Source organism: Heptranchias perlo, chromosome 3 (genome assembly GCF_035084215.1).
Source record: "Heptranchias perlo isolate sHepPer1 chromosome 3, sHepPer1.hap1, whole genome shotgun sequence".
Lineage (NCBI taxonomy): Eukaryota > Metazoa > Chordata > Chondrichthyes > Hexanchiformes > Hexanchidae > Heptranchias > Heptranchias perlo.
The window spans coordinates 39,404,789-39,426,599 of NC_090327.1; the positions used below are offsets into that span (position 1 = coordinate 39,404,789).

The following is a 21,811-nucleotide window of genomic DNA, read 5'->3' on the forward strand; positions in this document are numbered from 1 at the left end:
GGCTACCTCATGATGGCGCAGCGCTGTGGGACTGTGAGCTACTACTTACTCTCCAAAACACAGACCAGTGGCGCAATGGAGAAAGCATCCGACTACTGATTAGAAGATTGTAGCTTCGACTCCATTTGGCTGGAAGGTTTTTGCAAACTGCGCATTATTTTATGATGTTAGAGATCTTGTAAGCTGTCCTACTTGATAGTGCTGCCTGGCTGAGTTTGTGGTTCCTGCCTTCATGGCGCAGCAGGCAGCGTGTCTGTCTCATAATCTGAAGGTCCTGAGTTCAATCTTCAGAGAAGGCATCAGGACTTATGATGCTATTTTTCCATCCCTCATCTTTCTTTCTTTGCTGGACACCAAAATCAAGATCTTTTGCTTCCTGCAGCACACAAAGGGATTTGCTGTCCCTTCGCCTCTCTGCACTGTAGTGGGTGGTGGTGTGTGTCAGCTTCGCCTGTGACTTCTGAGAAGTTTGAATTACTCCCACTCCCTCGGTTCGAGACCTTGGACATATTTGGGGGTTGTGACAAAGTGCAGCAGACAACTGGTTTTGGTGCAAGAAAAACTGGGTTTATTGAAGTCACAAATGAACTTATAACATTAGGATTACACTGAGATTATACAGACCTGCAAAGTACACTTAGTTAAGAATGGGGAACACACGGCATAACGAGGGAAAATCACGCTACTAATCCCCTTACCCTTGTCCCACCCCCAAAACCTAACTAAATTGAACTAGGAGAGGTCAGGGATCATGCTCACCAACCAGGGCTCCTTGACAGTTCGAAATGCAGCCAGGTCAGCCGGTTGCAGTTTTGGGGTCCGCTCTTTGTGTCCTCTGGGGCCTGCCGTCCCCACGTGGTCCTGGTCTGTGGAATCTGCAAAGGTTCTTCAGTTGGGTAGAGTCCGCTGATGCGGTAAGGTGCGGTTGTGGGTGGAGGGCTGCGGTTGCGGCCTTGTTGTCTTCGGTTGAGCCTGCCACGCCATGCCCCCCGCCGTAATGTTGCCTGCGGGCCTGCGAACCTCCGGATCTGCTTCCTCCGCTTGGCTCAGCTGCCTCTCCCTGCTTAAACTCTGCTTCAACCGCTTAACACCTGCTTACAACCTCTGCTTAAAACCTGCTCCAAACCTGCTCACCCTGTCCCTTCGTAACTGGTGGCCCAGTTATACTGTTTTTCGAATTTCTTATCTGAATCCAACTCAAGGTTAGTTCTTTGTCTGATTTTGGTGGGCTACTTCAGGAGATTGTTGTCTCGTTGTTTTGAATGGGCTCGCATAATGTTTATCGTTGCCTTCCTGTCCCCGTAACTAGTCTTGAACTGAAAGCCATTGTATATGTGGAGTATTGATGGGTTGGCATAATTGCATTGCTTGCTGCCTTCCTGCCTTAGTAGTTAGTAGCGATTATTTATGCAAGGTTTTGATGGGCTTTAGTTTCGTGTAAGATGAAGTCTTTCTCTGGGTTGATTGTTTTAAAGGGAAGATTACGTATTCTGTCTCCTCTCGTTGTCTGGTTTCAGGCAACAATCCACACTGCACTCAACAAGCCTGGGCATGTCCAGTCCCAGGCCCTCATGGGCCGAGCCTCCTGTCTGCAGGGTTCCACACTGAACCCAGCAGTTGGGTCCTCTGCCATAAAAGTCCAAAAGTCATATCCTTGTTGATGATATGAAAAATGTGGGAATTTTCAGAACCCTTCAGCACCGGAGCCAGCGGTGAAGCTTTGGAAGTACGTGGGTGATGGGCTCACTGACAACTGACGCCACTTTTGATCTGGACGATTTCCCCAAGGCAAAAAGGTGAATGGAGAATGTGGGTATTGATCCCACTACCTCTCACATACGAAGCAAGCGCTCTACCACTTGAGCTAATTCCCCTGCGGCTGCTGCTGAATTGCTCTTCACATTAGCAGCTTCGTGCTCGCCTCCAAGCTGCTCCACCGCACACAAGCTGGGCCGAACCAGTGTTTTCTGTTGTGGCAGCATAACTTCCCTGCTCTTATATCCTATGCCTCGGCTAATAAAGCAAAGTATTTCATATGCCTTCTTAGGAACATCAGAAGATAGGAACAGGAGTAGGCCATTCAGCCCCTCAAGCCCGCTCCACCATTTGATAAGATCACGGCTGAACTGTGATCTAACTCCATATACCTGCCTTTGGCCCACATCCCTTAATACCTTTGGTTGGCGAAAAGCTATCTATCTCAGATTTAAATATTAGCATTTGAGCTAGCTTCAATTGCCATTTGCAGAAGAGAGTTCCAAACTTCTACCACCCTTGGAGTGTAGAAGTGTTTTCTAATCTCACTCCTGAAAGGTCTGGCTCTAATTTTTAGACTGTGCCCCCTAGTCCTAGGATTCCCAACCAGCAGAAATAGTTCCTCTCTATCCACCCTATCTGTTCCCCTTAATATCTTATAAACTTCGATCAGATCACCATTTAACCTGCGAAACTCAAGAGAATACAACCCCAATTGGTGTAATCTCTCCACGTAACTCAACCCTTGAAGTCCGGGTATCATTCTCGTAAACCTACGCTGCTCTCCATCCAAGGCCAATATGTCCTTCCGAAGGTGCGGTGCCCAGAACTGCTCACAGTACTCCAGGTGCGGTCTAACCAGGGTTTTGTATAGCTGCAGCATAACTTCTGCCCTCTCGTCCTCTAGATATTCCATTAGCCTTATTCTGAACCACTTTTTTGAGTATTGCTTTTGAATTGTATTGCTTTGGAATTGTGATATTTACAATGAACTGTGTGTCTCCTTAAATTTGATGAAATAATGCATATTTTGAAAGGAAAAGAAAGTTGCTGCTCGAAGGCACTCCCTGCTGGTGAGCTGAGGCAAATGCTCAAGCAAACACAGGCATGTTTGGGCAGGCACAAAAAGCTTGAAGGTTTGAGAAAGGAAAAGAGACGTCCTGTGATTTATTGGCAAGACGTTAAGCTGTGTGTGCAGTTGAGAGAGCGGCAACGATCTAATTGCTGCTTACTCCAAAACCACACACGCACTCCTTCGAGCTGGATTTGAACCAGCGACCTAAGGATGACTTTGCCTTCTTACTCCCGACAGTCCTCCACTCTACCAACTGAGCTATCGAAGGGAAGCAATACAATTTTATCTCTTTGGTGCTTGTTCACCGTGCCCCTTTTGACACACCCGGATTCTTGGAGTCGCGGCCGCATGACCGAGGCTGACTGGCTGCCTTATGATGGCGCAGCGCTGTGGGACTGTGAGCTGCTACTTACTCTCCAAAACACAGACCAGTGGCGCAATGGATAAAGCATCCGACTACTGATTAGAAGATTGTAGCTTCGACTCCATTTGGCTGGAAGGTTTTTGCAAACTGCGCATTATTTTATGATGTTCGAGATCTTGTAAGCTGTCCTACTTGATAGTGCTGCCTGGCTGAGTTTGTGACCAGTGCCTTCTCAGCGCAGCAGGCAGCGCGTCAGTCTCATAATCTCAAGGTCCTGAGTTCAATCCTCAAAAAAATCATTGGGTCTTATGAAACTATTTTTCCATCTGAGCAGTTTCAATTGCTCCCTCTCCCTCGGTTCGAGACCTTGGACTTATTTGGGGGTTGTGACAAAGTTCAGCAGACAACTGGTTTTGGTGCAAGGAAAACTTGTTTTATTGAAGTCACAAATGAACTTATAACATTAGGATTACACTGAGATTATACAGACCTACAAAGTACACTTAGTTAAGAATGGGGAACACACGGCTTAACGAGGGAAACTCACGCTACTAACCGCCTTCCCCTTGTCCCACCCCCAAAACCTAACTAAATTGAACTCGGAGAGGTCAGGGATCATGCTCACCAACCAGGGTTCCTTGACAGTTCGAAATGCAGCCAGGTCAGCTGGTTGCATTTTTCGGGTACGCTCTTTGTGTCCTCTGGGGCCTGCCGTCCCCACGTGGTCCTGGTCTGTGGAATCTGCAAAGGTTCTTCAGTTGGGTAGAGTCCGCTGATGCGGTAAGGTGCGGTTGTGGGTGGGCGATCTTGGTGGAGGGCTGCGGTTGCGGCCTTGTTGTCTTCGGTTGAGCCTGCCACGCCATGCCCCCCGCCGTAATGTTGCCTGCGGGCCTGCGAACCTCCGGATCTGCTTCCTCCGCTTGGCTCAGCTGCCTCTCCCTGCTTAAACTCTGCTTCAACCGCTTAACACCTGCTTACAACCTCTGCTTAAAACCTGCTCCAAACCTGCTCACCCTGCCCCTTCGTAACTGGTGGCCCAGTTATACTGTTTTTCGAATTTCTTATCTGAATCCAACTCAAGGTTAGTTCTTTGTCTGATTTTGGTGGGCTACTTCAGGTGATTGTTGTCTCGTTGTTTTTAATGGGCTCGCATAATGTTTATCGTTGCCTTCCTGTCCCCGTATCTAGTCTTGAACTGAAAGCCATTGTATATGTGGAGTATTGATGGGTTGGCATAATTGCATTGCTTGCTGCCTTCCTGCCTTTGTAGTTAGTAGCGATTATTTATGCAAGGTTTTGATGGGCTTTAGTTTCGTGTAAGATGAAGTCTTTCTCTGGGTTGATTGTTTTAAAGGGAAGAATACGTTTTCTGTCTCCTCTCGTTGTCTGGTTTCAGGCAACAATCCACACTGCACTCAACAAGCCTGGGCATGTCCAGTCCCAGGCCCTCATGGGCCGAGCCTCCTGTCTGCAGGGTTCCACACTTAACCCAGCAGTTGGGTCCTCTGCCATAAAAGTCCAAAAGTCATATCCTTGTTGATGATATGAAAAATGTGGGAATTTTGAGAACTCTTCAGCACCGGAGAAGCTTTGGAAGTACGTGGGCGATGGGCTCACTGACAACTGACGCCACTTTTGATCTGGACGATTTCCTCAAGGCAAAAAGGTGAATGGAGAATGGGGGCATCGATCCCACTATCTTTTATGTGTTAAGTGAGTGGTCTACCAGTTGAGCTAATTCCTTTGCAGCCTTTGTTGATCCGCTCGTCCCATTATCAGCTTCGTGCTTGCCTCCAAGCTGCTCCACAACCAGCAGAGAAGTCTTCCCTTGGGTTTGCCCGCTCCCTGAATACATGAAAGACTTTGCTCCAATCCGCGGTACCGAGTCTCAGCAAGCGAGCAACAGCAGAATGGGAAGCCGCAGTAATCATGAACGGAGCTGAGAAGAACACGAGCCTGTGGAAGGCAGACGAGGTCTCTGCAAAGCTCACTCCGTGCTGAGTTTCTACCTGTGCACCACACTGAGAAGGTTGGGTCTGGCTCAGAACGTTCTAGGGGTCCTGCGGGGAAAGGAGGGGTTGGATCTGATGGGGCAGTTCCCCGACCAGACGGTCAAAATCATTTGGCAGAACGTCTCGTCGCCGGAACTGACCAACGGGTACCAGGACGTAGATTGGACGGTGGTGAGAAGGGCCCTTCCAGAGCAGTCTTTCCTACATGCACGGCATCTGAGCGCCACCGGGAGCTGCCCTCGAAGCTGCAGCGGGGACGAGACCGTCGTCCATCTCCTGGTGGACTGCCGCTTTGCGCAAAAGGTTTGGAGAGAGATGTGTTGTTATCTGTCCTGCTTCATCCCCATCAGCTCGGTAACATGGTGCTCTACGGGCTGTTCCCCGAGACAGAAATCAGCTGCTGCTGGAAGACCATCAACTCCGTGAAGGAGGCCCTTTTGTCCCCCCGAATCCTGCTGCTCTTCCAGCTGAAGGAGCTGTGCACGACCGAATGTTTCCGACTGGCACACTCCAACGACCAGGAGTACGTGCTGAGGGACACACTGAAGCGAGGTGCGGCCTAAGTAAAGGCTCTATGGGGAAAGGTCACCGTGTAAGGACATCCCACCATTGTACTGTACACCGTGTATTCTAAGATATGTATTGTGTTTTGAACTGTAATATTGCGATCATATTGTGTACGACCTGTATTGTATTAATTGAATGATAGCAAATTTACGGCACAGAAGGAGGCCATTCAGCCCATCGTGTTAGCACCAGCCGAAAATGTGCCACCCGGCCTAATCCCACTTTCCAGAACAATCGTCACGGCACTTCCGGTGCACACCCGGGTGCAAGGGGAATGGAATATAAAAGTAGAGATGTTTTGCTACGGTTGTACAGGGCATTGTTGAGACCACATCTAGAATACTGTGCTCTCCTTATTTAAGAAAGGACATAATTGTTTTGGAGGCGGTTCTTGAGAAGGTTCACTCGACTGATTCCTGGGATGAGGAGGTTATCTCATGAGGAAAGGTTGGACAAGTTGGGCCTGTATAAACTGGAGTTTAGAAGAATGAGAGGTGATCTTATTGAAACATATAAGAACCTGAGGGGACTATAAGGGGTAGATGCTGAGAGGATGTTTCCACTTGTGGGAGACTAGAACTAGGGGCCACAGTTTGAAAATAAGGGGTCTCCCATTTAAGACGGAGATGAGGAGAAATGTTTTCTCTCAGAGGGTCGTAAGTCTGTAGAACTCCCTTCCCCAGAGAGCGGTGGGGGCAGGGTCATTGAATATTTTTAAGGCTGAGTTAGATAGATTCCTGATTAACAAAGGAGTCAAAGGTTATAGTAGGTCGACGGGAAAGTAGGGTTGAGGTCACAATCAGATCAGCCATGATCTTAGCAAATGGCAGAGCAGGCTCGAGGGGCCGAATGGCCTACTCCTGCTCTTAATTTGAATGCTCGTATGTACTTTTTTAATGAGTTGAGGGTTTCTGTCTCGAACAACCTTTCAGGCAGTGAGTTCCAGACCCCATCCACTCTCTGGGTGAAATATTTTTCCTCAGCTCCCCTCTAATCCTTCTACCATTCACTTTAAATCCATGCCCCCTGGTTATTAACCTCTCAACCAATAGGTCCTTCCTATCCACTCTATCTTGGCCCCTCATAATTTTGTACACCTCAATTAAATCACCCCTCGGCCTCCTCTGTTCCAAAGAGAACAACCCTAGCCTATCCCATCTTTCCTTATTGGTAAAATTCCCCAGTCCTGCAACATCCTCGTAATTCTCCTCTGTTCCCACTCTAGAGCAATTACATCCTTCCTGTAATGTGGTGACCATAACTGTACACCGTACTCAAGCTGGGCCTAACCAGTGTTTTATATAGTTGCGGCATAACCTCCCTGCTCTTACATTCTATGCCTCGGCTAATAAAGCAAAGTATTCCATATGCCTTCTTAACCACCTTTTTGAGTATTGCTTTTGAATTGTATTGCTTTGGAATTGTGATATTTACATTGAACTGTGTGTATCCTTAAATTTGATGAAATAATGTGTATTTTGAAATGAAAAGAACGTTGCTGCTCGAAGGCACTCCCTGCTGGTGAGCAAAGGCAAATGCTCAAGCAAAAGATCCGTGTTCGGGCATCGGAACATTAGAAATAAGAGCAGGAGTCGGCCATATGGCCCCTCCAGCCTGCTGATCCATTCAATGATATCATGGCTGATCTTCAACCTCAACTCCACTTTCCCACCCGATCCCCATATCCCTTGATTCCTCTGGAGTCTAAAATTCTATCCATCTCAGCCTTGTATATATTGAATAACTCAGCATCCACAGCCCTCTGGGGTAGAGAATTCCAAAGATTGACAACCCTCAGTGAAGAAATTCCTCCTTATCTCAGTCTTGAATGGCCACCCCCTTATCCTGCAACTGTGACCCCTAGTTCTAGATTCTCTAGCCATACAAATCAATCTCTCGGCATCTACCCTGTCAAGCCCCCTCATAATCTTACATGTTTCAATGAGATCACCTCTCATTCTTCTGAACTCCAGGGAGCATAGGCCCATTCTACTCAATCACTCTTCATAGGACAACCCTCTCTTCCCAAGAATTAATCTAGTGAAGCTTTGTTGCACCGCCTCTAAGGCAAGTATATCCTTCCTTCGATAAGGACACCAAAGCTGTACGCAGTATTCCAGGTGAGGTCTCACTGAAGTCCTGTACTACTGTCGTAAGGCTTTCCTACTCTTGAAATCCACCCCCCTTGCAATAAAGGCCAACATTCCATTTGCTTTCCTAATTGCTTGCTGAACCTGCGTACTAACTTTTTCTGTTTTTTGTGCGAGGACGCCCTCGTCCCTCTGAACACCAACACTTAATAGTTTCTCACCATTGAAAAAATATTCTGTTTTTCTATTCTTCCCACCAAAGTGAATAACCTCACATTTCCCCACAATTCTTATGTTATGTTCTTATGGGCTTCAGCAACCTGATTGGTACCATTCAGTCTGCTTTCCTGCCCAAGCAGAACCAGAGCTCAGTGCTAGTGGCCTGGTACATGAGCGCATCCATGATGATGCTGTCTCTCAGGACAGTACCATGTGTATGCCCTCCCATCAGCCCCCTCAAATGCCTGCACATTGGGCAAACAGTAGCCAGGGCCGGCACAGAAAGCTTTAAGGTTTGAGAAAGGAAAAGAGGTGTCCTTAGGTGACTTCACCTGAAGTCTATACATGGCCCGGGGATGTCTCCAAAGCTGCTTCCACTCTGCTGCTGGAACTTTGCTGGAAGCGCGGCAGGAGCTCTGTCTACGCACATAGGTGGGGCTTCTGCCACACGTCCAACGATGCTTCTGTGGCAGAGCAGGAATAGTTCAGAGGAAATTCCTGGCCTTGGTCTTGGCTCCCACTTGCATCGTAACAGTAGATCAAAGAGCAACATTATGAAATCCTTTACATTATTTTGGAAATCCACAGCATTTTGGTTTGTACAGATAGAATTAACAGACAACATTAAGGCTCATTGCGTTATTGAGTCAGTTCAAAATCTTTATTTACATATTTCTAATACATTCAAAATTTCTAAAGTCTGTCTGTTATACAGCTGTAGGTAAATTCTTTAAGTCGTTATTTTGAAAACATTCTGAAATCAAAGCGCCAGACATTAAAAACATGAACATTCGGTACATTCTCGAGATTTATTAAACCCGATTCCTGGTCTCTGTCCATTTGGAGATAAAAAGAATAAGCACACATCAGATGGGGGAGAGGAGGAAAGGAAAACAAACTTCTATTGGAGTACAGTAAGTAAACCAATTTTAGATAAAGCTTTGAAAAATTGAAACTCACTTACAGCCCCAGTAAATCCATCATCCTTTCATCTACAATTGTGTTTGTAACAGATGATACAAGGACAATGGAATCAATGAGTAGTAACTACCATATTAATAGATTTACAGTAAAGGGAAAGGGAAACAAATGCAAATAACTGTCAAAACAAACACTAATGTGCTGATCAGTAACATTATAGTATTTTGCATTTGCTCTATTCCTGAATTAAACCTTACAATGCTTAAACAAATCCTGTTGTTAACATTCAGTGGGTTGAAATCCATGGTTGATGAATTAGTGGGGGTCTGGTTGGATAGTAGTTCTGGTCCTGGACTAGTAACCCAGAAGTTGTGAATTTAGAATCCCACCATGGCAAATTGTGAAATTAACTTCAATAAACTTGTGGACTGACACCATCAAAAAATCAACGCTGACAAAGGGTCTTCGACCTGAAACGTTCACTCTGTTTCTTTCTCCACTGATGCTGCCTGACTTGCTGGGTATTTCCAGCATTTTCTGCTTTTATTTCAAATTTCCAGCATCTGCAGTATTTTGCTATTGCTAAAAAAAATAAAAGTTGCCGACAGCACCTCATGGATGCCCATTTTGAGCTGCTGGATCTGTTCTTTTTCTATCCCACTTAGCATGGTGGCAGTGCCACACAACATGATGGAGGGGGTCCTCAGTGTGAAAACGGCACTTGGTCTCCACAAGGACTGCGGGGTTACTCCGACCAATGCTGTCATGGACAGATGTATCTGATGAGGACAAGGTCAAGTAGGTTATTCCCTCGGGTTGGTTCTCTCACCACCTGCCGCAAGCCCAGTCTGGCACTTATGTCCTTCAGGATTCGGCCAGCTCAGTCAGTGTGGTATTACCGAGCCACTCTTGGTGATGGACATTGTCGTCCCCACCCAGAGTACATTCTGTGCCCTTGCTACCCTCAATGCTTCCTCCAGGTGGTGTTCAACATAGATTCATCAGCTGAGGGAGGGCGATAAGTTGTCATCAGCAGGAGGCGTCCTTGCCAATGTTCAACCTGAAGCCAAGAGACTTCATGGGGTCTGCAATCAATGTTGAGGTTTCCCGGGGCCACTTACTCTGGTGGTTCTGTCCTGCAGATGGGGCAGGAGATACCCAACGATGGTGATGAAGGAGTCTAAGATGTTGGCTGATGGATCTGATTTCGTGAGTATGACTGTGTCAGGTTGTTGTTCAACGAGTCTGTGGGACAGCTCTCCCAACTTTGGCACCAGTCCCCAGATGTTAGTGAGGAGGACTTTGCTGGGCGACTGGGCTGGGTGTGCTGTCGTCGTGACCTGATTCGATGCCTATGCAACAGTCGAGTGGTCCATCTGGTTTTATTCTTGTTATTCTTAATGGTGGTGTTTTACAATTAGTAGCTTGCTAGGCCACTTCAGAGGGCAGTTAAGTGGGACTGGAGTCCACACCTGGGCCAGACCGGGTAAGGTCGGCAGGTCCCTAAAAGGACATTATTGAACCAGTCAAGTTTTTACGACAATCTGATAACTTCATGGTCACTTTTTACTGATACCAGCTTTTTATTGCCAGATTTATTAAAACTGAATTCAAATTCTCGTGGTAGAATTTGAATTCAGGGTTTAAAGGATTAAATTGTGAGTGCAGGTTTAATAAGCTTGCCTTGTAGTCCCTTGAATTGAGAGTTGATCAAATCGCGATGTTTAAAACAATGAAGGGATTCGATTGGTTAGATACAGAGAAACTATTTCTTCTGGTGGGGGAATCCAGAACAAGGAGGCACAATCTTAAAATTAGAGCTAGGCCATTTAGGAATGAAATCAGGAAGCACTTTTTCACACAAAGAGCGGTGGAAATCTGCAATTCGCTCCCCAAAATGGCTGTGGATGTTGGGACAATTGACATTTTCAACACTGAGATCGATAGATTTTTGTTGAGTAAGGTATCAGGGATATAGAGCAAAGGCGGGTAAATGGAAGTGAGGTACAAATCAGTCATGATTCTTTTATTTGAATAAGGTGTCCAGATGGTCCTTACAAATCACAGCTACCCTCATGCATTAATGGCTGATGGTTTGGTTCCCTAGGACTCCTGGTGAACGTCGCTATACCAAGGATAAGGGTGCCACCTGAATTCTAATAGAACTGGTATATTGAAGGTATGCTTTTGATCTGGGGGGAGCCCTCGTATATAGTCCTGCCAGGATATCCCATATCATTGTCATGTTCTGCAAAGGCATCTTGGCCCTGGCGACAGTTTGCCCAATGTGCAGGCATTTGAGAGGGATGATGGGAGGGCATACACATGGTACTGTCCTGAGAGACAGCATCATCATGGATGCGCAGATGTACCCAGCCACTAGTACTGAGCTCTGGTTCTGCTTGGGCAGGAAAGCAGACTGAATGGTACCAATCAGATTGCTGAAGCCCAGAGAGATACTGGGTCTGTATTCCAGCCCCAATTATTTGAAGGATTGAATGGGACAGCCCCTCTCCACTCTGGCACCCAAGGTGTCTGTGGCAGTGCAGTTGCAGCCTTCGTGCCAGAATCTCTAACTGGGTGGGGTGGGGGTGCTCTGCTGCCGACTGCTCTGGAGCTACCACAATCTCCAGGGTTGACTGCATGGCTGAACGTACATGGATCATGGTGCTGTAAATGCCGTAAGTGGCCTCCTTCAGCTGAGCCACCATTTGCAGCACATCCTTGGGCACCAATGACGCCTGTAGTCAGCTGCCAGGAGACGCACAAGACCGGCTCGGCAATGACCCTCCCCACCCATTTTCAACAGCTTCTCTCCACCTCTCCTCACTGGTGACACAGAGGCCTCCTCATTTAATGCAGCTCAGAGTGGGAACGGAGCAGGGCCGAATCTAAAGATCATTTGAATCTAGATTTGGGGTTAGAGAAAAAGAGAATCGTACCTTATACTGAAGTACCTTCGACGTTTACCTTCTCCTTTAAACATACCACCATGATTAATGAAACTATTTGTCTTCCTGGTCTTTCCCCAGAACAGTTCAAAGGTTTTCTTAAGATGAAAAGAAATGCCAAATTGTTTTCCAATAGTTCAATATGATTTGCATCCAGCTTGTCAAAGTCTGTCAGAATTATTGAGATTTTTCCGACTTCTTCATTGATCTTTTCTTAAAGCAGTTGATATTAAAAAGAAAATTCAAATAGTGTTTCAGGCAAAAATAAAACTGCTACAATCATATTATTTCGGACCTCTACAATGTATTGTACTACAGTAAAACTTTCACACTGTCAGTTCATATTAGGAATAGGGACACCAAAGTACAAAAACACATTCAATCACACCCCATTTGAAATCTGACTTGGTAAAAAGTATTCAAGTCTTAACTCAACTTGACTGAACCCAGTTTGACTTCCATCCTCAACCATAGACAGTACAAAGCAGACATACAGTAGCAACCATTCTGAAATAAGTTACAAAATACAACAGCTGTAAGGAATGGGCCCAGAATTTGCTGTTGCCAGTCACTGAATGGCACCTGCCGTTAGTTTGATTTGCCCTTGCCCTTTTAATTTCCATGAGATTTTGTATTGGAAGTTGCTGCGTGTGGGAGGTGGGAACGGCACGGCGCCCTCTACAGGGCATCTGGGATCTGAGTGAACAAGGCAAGAAACTGTGTATCTCCTTAATCAATCAGATTGAAGGATTGTTAAATGAACAGCGCAGAGTCTCAACAAGGAAGATTAAGTTAGAATAGTGAATTCAATGTCAAATCAGGTACAGTAAAGAGAAATAAAGAGAGGGAAAGAAAGATTGGATTAAGAGAGAGAGTGAAAAAAAGAGAAAAGTAAAAAGACAAAAAGTAAAAAAAGTTTAATTTACATTTAAAAAAAATCTCCAACAACAATTTGAACCTGAAGGATTGAGACTCCACACTTGTAATAGTTAATTTTCAGTGCCAGCGAGGTTATTTGGCAGTAATTAACATTTATCATGCTGTTAAAGAGGGTACTTAGATTGAAGTGGACAAGCCCTAACTTTCTGTGGTGAGTTTAGTGCGTATCTACCATCCAAGTACAGGAACTTCACTCTGTTCAATACATTTGAATGGTGAGTCAGGCAGCGAGCTGCCATTTTCGCAAAGCTAATGTCGGAGTGGTGCACCTCGGACAGCAACTTAGAGATTTTCGCGTTTAACTGCACATCTGCCCTTGCCTGAAGTTGCTGTGCGATTTACGCATAAATAATAGTAAGCGCTGTTAGTCTCACCGTGATTTTGACAGCAAATTCTGGGCCATGATCAAACAGTCACAGATTTCATGTGAATCAGGATAGACTGAGAGAATGACGGACTTGGCTTTGATATGTCCGGCCTATCCACAAATTGGGATCACAGTTTAAGTCTCTCTATTGCTTCAACAATATCACACAACCTTGAGCATGATCTGCTCTTCTCTTACAACCTACAGTATATTATCACACAGTTCTGCATGTGTTCAGCAAAGCAGGTTTGCTTCAGTCATTGGTAGTATGCAGCAAGTCCACTGGGATAACTGAGGGCTCAGAGGCCTAGAGATTGGTTCGTGCCTGACTTCAGGCGCGAACCCAATGGCAACCACAAAATGCCGTGCCAGACACTGATTAGCAAGAGGACCACGCTAAATTGGTACTCTTGCATCATCAGGGTGTGACCGTTGTGCTGGGGACGTGCGCCGGTTGTAAAGAAGACAAAGATTGGCCAGCAGGGACACTGGCACAGATCTACAGTGAGTCCGGAGTGTGGGGCAGGGAAAGCAAGAGGTGGCCGGCAACAGCCCACAGTTTTATTGCGGAATCAGCAGGAGCACTCCTGCTCCTCCGGCTCTACATTCGCTTAAGCAAAACTGTTCTGTTGGCAGTCTCCAGCAGTCCCTTTAATGACCGCTGGATTGCCTGCTTTTCACTCGAGACAACTGACCACAGCAAGCATGGAGCACGCTGTCTTCAGCTGCGAACCGATCTCGTAAGGGGACCTGAAATATGCTTTAGGAGCATTGAGTCAGCAAATCGGGGGCCTACCAGCAGTTCCAGGCAGGCACCTGTGTGACTACAGGATGTCCTAACCAATATGACGTGCACATACCGCACGCCATATGCCATCATTCAGTGCCCGTCTTTCGCTGCGAGATTCACTTTCTAGGCCAGAGTCTTTCGAAGAGTGGGGGTGGATTTTCATGGCGATTTTCCCGATCCTTCGCCATATCTTCGGTGAAAGAACCGCGGAAGCCCCGGATAAACAGCGTTCGCCATTTTCCTGTGGATTCCGTGGCTCTTGCGTCGAAGTCACCGTGGACGATCGGGAGAAACTCGCCGTGGAAATTCGCCCCAGTGTGTTTAAAATAAAGATTCTGTTATTAACTGGCGGTAGGCATGATCCTAAATCCACTTTTACAAAACATTTCTTTTTAACACATGACCTCATTGGTTAATGTTCGTTACTTGGAGAAAGAAAGCAAAGCATGTGGAACTGAAACTTTGCAGAATTAGCTTTGAGTTGGTACATTTTGAATGACTAATTGAAATTATTGGATGGCAGTAAAAACTTGACCGAACAAATAATTCTCATTGTTCGGACAGGATGAAACTGATTTAAAGAATGATTCTACTGGAATTGTTTGGGCTAAAATGCATTTTTTTCCTATTTTAAATTAAACCTTTCCCTTGAGGATTCTCCAAAGAAACCACCATGCCCCAGGTGACTTGCTCCCAGGCCTCTGCTCATACTGTTCTTGATCTGGCAGATAAAGGCCGTGTGAGTGCGATTCAGGGTCACCAGTGCTATCGTCTTTACTCCCAGTACAGGGACACCCGGCTTCCAGCCAGTGGCGTCGCAATGGCAGAATGGCGATCGTGGGCTAGAAATGGGTGTAGGCTGATGGCACAAAACGGAGGGTCTTGGATCGGCCGCCTTATATACGATGCGCCCAATATTCAATCCCATTGATTGCAATGGAACTGCGGGGTGTAGAACAGGCGGCCGACCCAATAATGCTCCATTTGCATTACGACGAATTTCTACCCCCACAGCTCACCACACCCGTAAAATTCCACAACACAGAGGTTCGGTGCAGTTGTCCACCAAATTGCAGCAAATGTATATTTTTTAGACTTTGTGAACAGAGTTAGTCTTAGAATGTGTCTGTACATTACTAACCATAATTTAAAGAAAATCAAATTTTCATATTATGCACATCCACTTTGGCGATTAGATTCTATGGAAACTATCTTGAAACAATAAGAGGGTCCTCGGGTATGTGTTTGCGCTGGCTATTTGCCTGGAGTACAATAAATTGTTATTAAACACTTACTTCAGTCTTTGTTTGAGGTGATTTCCTTTAAAAGAAATAAAACACAGCTTAGTTCAATTACAATCTGAAGCTACAATTAAAATAGAACCTTACTTTTTACCTGGCCTATTTTCTTCAAGGAGTTGACACATTCACAGACATCACCGCTCCTTAGTATCTCATCCAAGTAAACATTATTCATGTTTGAATCTTGACAGAGTTTCAGAAGGCTATTTGAGATACCAGAGGGTGGTGATTCCTCTGAAACCGTACCAAAGCCAGCAAGGAATCAACTACTTCAGGAAACAGAGGAATAAAAACTGGAGGACATCATAGGCAAGCTTGATGTTGTCTTTGACATCCATATACATTCACTGCCAGAAGGAGTCACCATATAGTCATCAGCAATGGGAACCCTGGCCGATTTTCCCCACCCTAACTCAGGGTGCTGCATATAATTGTGCGTTGTGCCTCCCGCATTGGCTGAGATCCAGTAGCTCAGTACTGGGATCTGGGACCTTCCCAGTTTGTTTGGCTAAGAGATGGAGTCTTCAAAAGGAGTAGATTTTAACTAGCAGGACGCTGATCCTAATAGGAGTCCCCATGTAGCTCGCTGGCTTTGGGCCAGAGCAATATCGGGCAACCAAGAGGTCGATCCAACCGGGAAAAAGGTAGATTGGTGGAAGATGGGGGTGTGAAAGAGCCTGGGGTGGCAGTGTACCCCATTCATCTTGTGGAGTCCAGAGGATCACTCCTGCTCCTCACAAAAGTAATTTTAGCACTTGCCTTTCTGGGCCTTTTCTGTTGTACTGTATGCAATTAAAATGGCATTGGGCTCCTATGTAGATCATAGGACCCCGATTTGCATAGATTAATGAGGCTCCTGGTCACCTGAGCAGGAATGTGATGATAAGTCTACCATCTACCATTTCCATTTTAACTCCACTGTGGACTAACTGTACACTAACTAACTGATGAACACTCACTAGTCTTTACCTCCTCCTGCCCCCTCTCACCCATAGATCCAATCTTTCACACTTTACTTCCCATACAAGCTAACTGCTTTCACGCACTCAGCCTATGGGCTGGGCTATGGATTGTTCCATGACTGCTGTCAGTGTCTCTACACAATTTGGGTCACTTTCAGCAAGGCACATGCCATCTAGTAGCTCCTTCAATAAATGAGGAAACTTGTACCAGCAATGGCAAAAGGATTAATAGGCAGATCCAGAAGCTCAAACCCATAACCCATTGTTGGGAGTCAAGTACTCCACTGCATGCGTCTTACAACTGTTAACCTCTGTTCTACAGAATGAATTCCCAGACAAACCCAAAAACAATGAATTATAAACTGCCGTCATACCTCGGTTGGTGTGTGATGCAAGATTTTGTGGGATTTAATAAAGCAGGGATATGCAGATTTTGCAGTATCTGTAAAAAAGATCGTGGAGCAGAATTCAGCTTTAATATGAGTCTGAAAAGTTCATTATTAAGAGTGGTACTGTAAGAAATTGTACTTACGTAGCACGGCTGTAAACACCAGCATAGTGGTGAGCAATGCAGCAACCAGTCCTCCGAGAAACCACCTGTTCAAGAATTAGTGCATCACACTGAAGGTTAGTGTGTCACAATATTCGAGCACAAAGTCAATCTCCCAGCTGATCTCATAATTACCGTACCTTGCAAACACGGCGACACATATGCAGAGGACCAAAACGATCAGGTGGAAAAAGAAATTCTTGACAGTCATAGAATCTGAAACAGAGACACAGGCAAAACAGGAGGGCACAATTTGTTAAAAAAACAAATGCTTAACCAGTATAGGGCGATATAAAAAAAGAAAGGCAACATAGCAAATAATACTGCAGGTCAAACTGTATTCCACAAGCTGTTTAAACTTAAAAGTGGGATGCAGGTTTGCACCTGAAATTCCCCATACATTGAGTTCTTCATCTCATCTCTGTTGTCAGGCACAAAGTGTGGAGTTCAGGGGGCAAAATAAAAGACTTCCTACTGGTGGTTATTTCTAGTGAAATCATAAACATACAATGCTATCACCATTTCTTATATTTGCAATTTCCAGCAATCTCATTATGTTTACAATGTTGCTAACACAAAGAGAGGATATTTTGTGCGTGTGCCATGTGTAAGACTGCAAGCATGTTTGTCATTTTCTTCCATATAGCAGAGAGAGGAAACCTTCCCCTCGGTGACCAGAGGAAATCTTTCCACCAGGTGCTTGCCAGTAGAATAATTAAAAATGGTTGCACATAGTGACACCACAAGTTCCAGCCAGAATGGAGATGATTGGGTAACTCCCCCGACAATCACTCCTGGAGACCGCACTGCTGTAAGTGACTGGGATTGATTTTATGCACATAATTTCTATTATGTAACTATCCTCCACCCGCTGCATTTTGCTGGAGAAATAATCCTGCTGGACTCAGGAAACTCTGTTTGCTGTAGTTTATGAGTAAATTAAAGCCACAAGTCACAAGTCACGCCCCGCCTCCAATTCATTGGCTGACACAGCGGTGACAATATTCATTCCTATTAAAAATTGTGTTCCTCTAGTATACAAGTCAGAAGGGAGGGTCTAAAAAGGTCTCAAAGTGCATGAATGCGATTGCCAACCGCCCGGAATTGAAGATTAATCGCCTGAATACAGCTGCGAACAACCTAGGAGAGAAAATCATAGGGGTATATAAAAAAAACATCGGAGATGGGGAAGAAGGCTATTTGACTGATAACCAAGACTCATCGAATCAGGTAACAAAGAATTTGTTCACTTTCTACTTGGCGTGGGAAGATGGTGCTCCATGAGAATGGACATGTTGGGTGACCAATGGCGGGAGTGTGGGGGTGGGGCAGTTGGAGGCGGGAAGCCACGCGATGAAACCTCCTGGAATTTGTCCAACCCTAAGCGGTAATTCTCTGAAAAACTGCAGTGCTGAACTTACCACTCTGTTCCCGCTCTCGATTTATCTGCCGTCATTTTTCTGGGGACCTTGAGAAAGGTGGCCAGAGCATCTGCCTGTTTCAGGCAGGTGGCCTCATTAAGGTATGTAAATCAGGATCCCATCATGTACATAGAATCCCGATGCAATCTTCAGGTATTAATGGGCAGAGCGTGCACGGTGTTCACTCTGTTCATTAGTACTAGATGAAGAGTGGTCCAACGCCCAGAAAAGAAGCTGTGCTGGTCCTTTTGTTCTCCCCGACCTCTAACTTTCAGCTCAGCTCAAAGGAGGAGCCATTGGATTTCCCAAACCCGCCCCATTGATCAGTGAGCTGGTTCAATGCTCGCAGCTCGCCAATCCCATGTAAATGAGGCCTGATCATTAAAATGGCTCGAGCCTCCCGTTCAGGGTATCGCGATTGTTCCACCCGCCGATCCCCCCAAAGTTAAAATAGGCCTCGAGCTTTCTTTTGTTATTTGGATTGTACTTATCTTCATTTCCATGTCTAGAGTATTATTGTACTGTTCATATTAAAATCAAAATTAGAGGAGGCTCAACTTTCAGCCATTTTCTTTTATCCATAATATGGCCTCCTCCACTATTGCTGCTCTGCAATATTGACTAAGCAGGGATAAGCTATCCTCTAGCACTGTACTTTCAGTAGAGCACAGAGGAGTAATTTCATGAGGCTCCCTTGCCAGCATGAAACCTCACTAGAAGTGAGTGTAGGTCAAATATTGGGCGGCAACACTAGGGGCGCTAAATTGGGTCGTACAGCACCCGTTGTTTCAGCGTTACACGGCCTCTCGAGGTGCCAAGATGGCGTCTTAGCTGCGCACGCATGTTTCCAGCATGACATGCGTCGGATGCCATCTTGGTATAGGAGTTAGCGCATGCGCAAATTCCGAACGTCGGAAGCATGTAAAGTAGGGAGAAGATGCATGCAATCAGTGTGCAACGCTGATTTAAAGTGATGACACCATTTTGGACCTTAACACTCAACTCAACGTACAGTCTTAACCACGCACACCTGAACGTGTCTTACAGTGCATGGAGGACCTCCCACCAGTGCTATTTAAAGGGACCATGCAGGATTTACAGATTAGTTGCTGGATTATTGCTTCTGGCTGCTGGTGGAATAGGAAGTGTTTTCTGAAGCTCCCTATACTTACTGAGAGTGCCTAACTTTGGCAGGTACTGCCTTAAGGGTCGGAAAGTTACAAACGTAGTTGAACAACATTCCTGGCCACCATGGGTGGTCTACTCGGGCTCCCACTGGGCATTGAGCATGACTGGGAGCATGCAGAGGCGCCACGCACACCAGATCAAGCTGCGAGGAAAGGGAGGACAAGGAGGCGCGGGGCACTGAGCAGGAAGCCGTATCCAACGAGGGCCTTCCGGGACCAATTCTCTTACCTCAACATGACCGAGGAGGATTGCATCCGATCCCTAAGTTTCACCAAGGAAGCTGTGACCGAGATCTGTCAACTGGTGCGGTCACAACTACAGCCTCAGAACAGGGCAAGGACAGCATTGCCTGTGGCTGTGATGGTCACCCTGGCGCTGAATTTCTACGGCTCAGGAGCATTTCAGGCCTCTGCTGGCGACATGTGCAACATCTCGCAGTATGCAGTGCACTGCTGCATAAGGGAGGTCACAGATGCACTGCACCAGATGAGGAACAGGTTCATTACCTTACCTCTTGATAGAGACAAGCAGAACGAGCGAGCACGGGGGTTCGCCCACATTGCTGGCTTCCCCATGGTACAGGGAGCCATTGACTGCACGCACATTGCGCTGCGTGCCCCGCATATCAACTCAGCCATCTTCGTCAACCAACAGGGCTTCCACTCCCTCGACATGCAGCTGGTGTGCAACCACACGCATCGAATCATGGAGGTCGATACCCGCTACCCTGGGAGCATTCACGATGCCTTCGTTATGTGGCGGTATAACGTGCCAGCTATCTTTCACCCACCTCGGCAAGTCAAAGGCTGGCTACTGGGCGACAAGGGCTATCCCCTCATGCCGTGGCTCATGGCACCGGTCAGGAACCCAAACACATGTGCCCAGCAGGTCTATAATGAAAGCCATGCTGCCACATGCACCATCATGGAGCACACCATAGGCCTCCTCAAACAACGTTTCCACTGCCTGGACTGGTCTGGAGGAGCCCTGCAGTACTCCCCTGAGCGGATGGGCAGATTCGTGGTGGTATGCTGCATGCTGCACAACCTCGCCATCATGAGGGACCAACCTTTGCCACCAATGATTGCAGAAGACCCTGAGCCAGAGGTGGAGGAGGAGGAAGAGGGGGAGGAGCCAGAAGAGGAAGTGGAGGAAGACGCAAGGATGCAACAGGGACCACATGCCTTGTCTGCAAGGGCTCTGCGTGCTCACCTGATCCGTGCCCGCTATCAATAATTTGAACTACATCCCCCAACTCACCAACAGTCCTACACTCTCCATCTTTCCGCTCCCACAAGACAATCAAATCGCCCTCCATCTGATTGCACATTGGTTTCCCCCTCAGCTCATCGCACAAATAAAAACTATCACCAAATGCAAATTCAAAGTCACATTCATCAATGAAATGATGGAAACAGAACAGAACTATTCACCCTTGTGCGTTGTCTTAATGCCTGTTGTTCGTGTGCCTTTACCTATCCTAGTGCTCCTACGAGTTGCTTCCCCAGCGGCTGGAGCATGGGTGGCGGGAGGCTGCTGGCCTTCAATTGGAGCGTGCAGATGGCCTTGGACAACGACCTCGAGCAGCTCTGGGCCAGGAGGGTCTGGCTTCAGACTGCACCATCTCAGCATGGGCTGCAGCAGTCTGGCCTGGCTGGCCGACAGGCAACAACAAGGATACTGACGGAGTGGCAGGGGTGGGAGCAGGAATGCTGTCGTCGGGCACCTCACCAATCCTGGTAATCAGCTGGAGAAGGGATTGCTGGAGTGCTGTGATGCCCTGGAAGCCCTCTTCCACAGTGGACCCAGAGCCACGATAGCAACAGTCTGAGTGTCTATTGGAGCGGTCTGAGCAGCAACCGTAGCTTGCAGACCTTTGATCACATCGGTTTATGCTGCAATGGAAGTCGCGACATCGGCCATCAGACGCTGCCTCATAGTGGGGTTCCATAGGTGCGCTGATAGAGGTGACCACCCGTTCCATGTTGGAAAGGATGGGCTCCAAGTTCTGCGCAAAGCCCTGTTCCAAGTTGGAGCTGGACTCCTCCATGCCCTTCTCATTGTGTGCAGGCTTTCTGGCAGGTTTCCCAGTGCCTCAAGCATTTGGTTGTGTACGCCCATCAGCCGTCTTCTGTAGCCTGGCCCATCGAAGTCATCATCTGACTCCTCTGCAGCAGAACCATTGTGCGACCTCGCCTTCTGGCGAGCTGGCACCTGCGATATCCGTTCCCCCCGCCCCGGCCCCTGCGCACTTGTGCTCGGTGTCTCACCACGTGCAGATCCCTCCTCTAAACTAGCCTCTAAACGACACGAAGTGTCAGTCTCTGAGCTAGTGCAAG

General features: G+C 46.7%; 1 protein-coding gene and 1 non-coding gene across 2 annotated transcripts in view; both read right to left on the reverse strand.

The window, feature by feature from the left end:
- Nucleotides 1–3,006: 3,006 nt before the first annotated feature.
- On the reverse strand, nt 3,007–3,098 carry trnad-guc (transfer RNA aspartic acid (anticodon GUC)). Its single transcript is given in 2 exon segments — nt 3,007–3,042; nt 3,062–3,098. It is a non-coding gene; the product is annotated as a tRNA-Asp (tRNA).
- A 5,623-nt stretch (nt 3,099–8,721) lies between these two features.
- tmem71 (transmembrane protein 71) overlaps nt 8,722–21,811 on the reverse strand; it is a 43,122-nt gene continuing 30,032 nt past the window's right edge. Inside the window, exons 7-11 of the mRNA XM_067979083.1 lie at nt 17,004–17,079; nt 16,846–16,910; nt 16,688–16,755; nt 15,346–15,370; nt 8,722–12,167 (exon numbers count right to left, since the gene is read on the reverse strand). Coding sequence (XP_067835184.1) covers nt 15,347–15,370; nt 16,688–16,755; nt 16,846–16,910; nt 17,004–17,079 — 233 coding nt within the window. The 3' untranslated portion in view covers nt 8,722–12,167; nt 15,346. The remainder of the gene's footprint in view (nt 12,168–15,345; nt 15,371–16,687; nt 16,756–16,845; nt 16,911–17,003; nt 17,080–21,811) is intronic.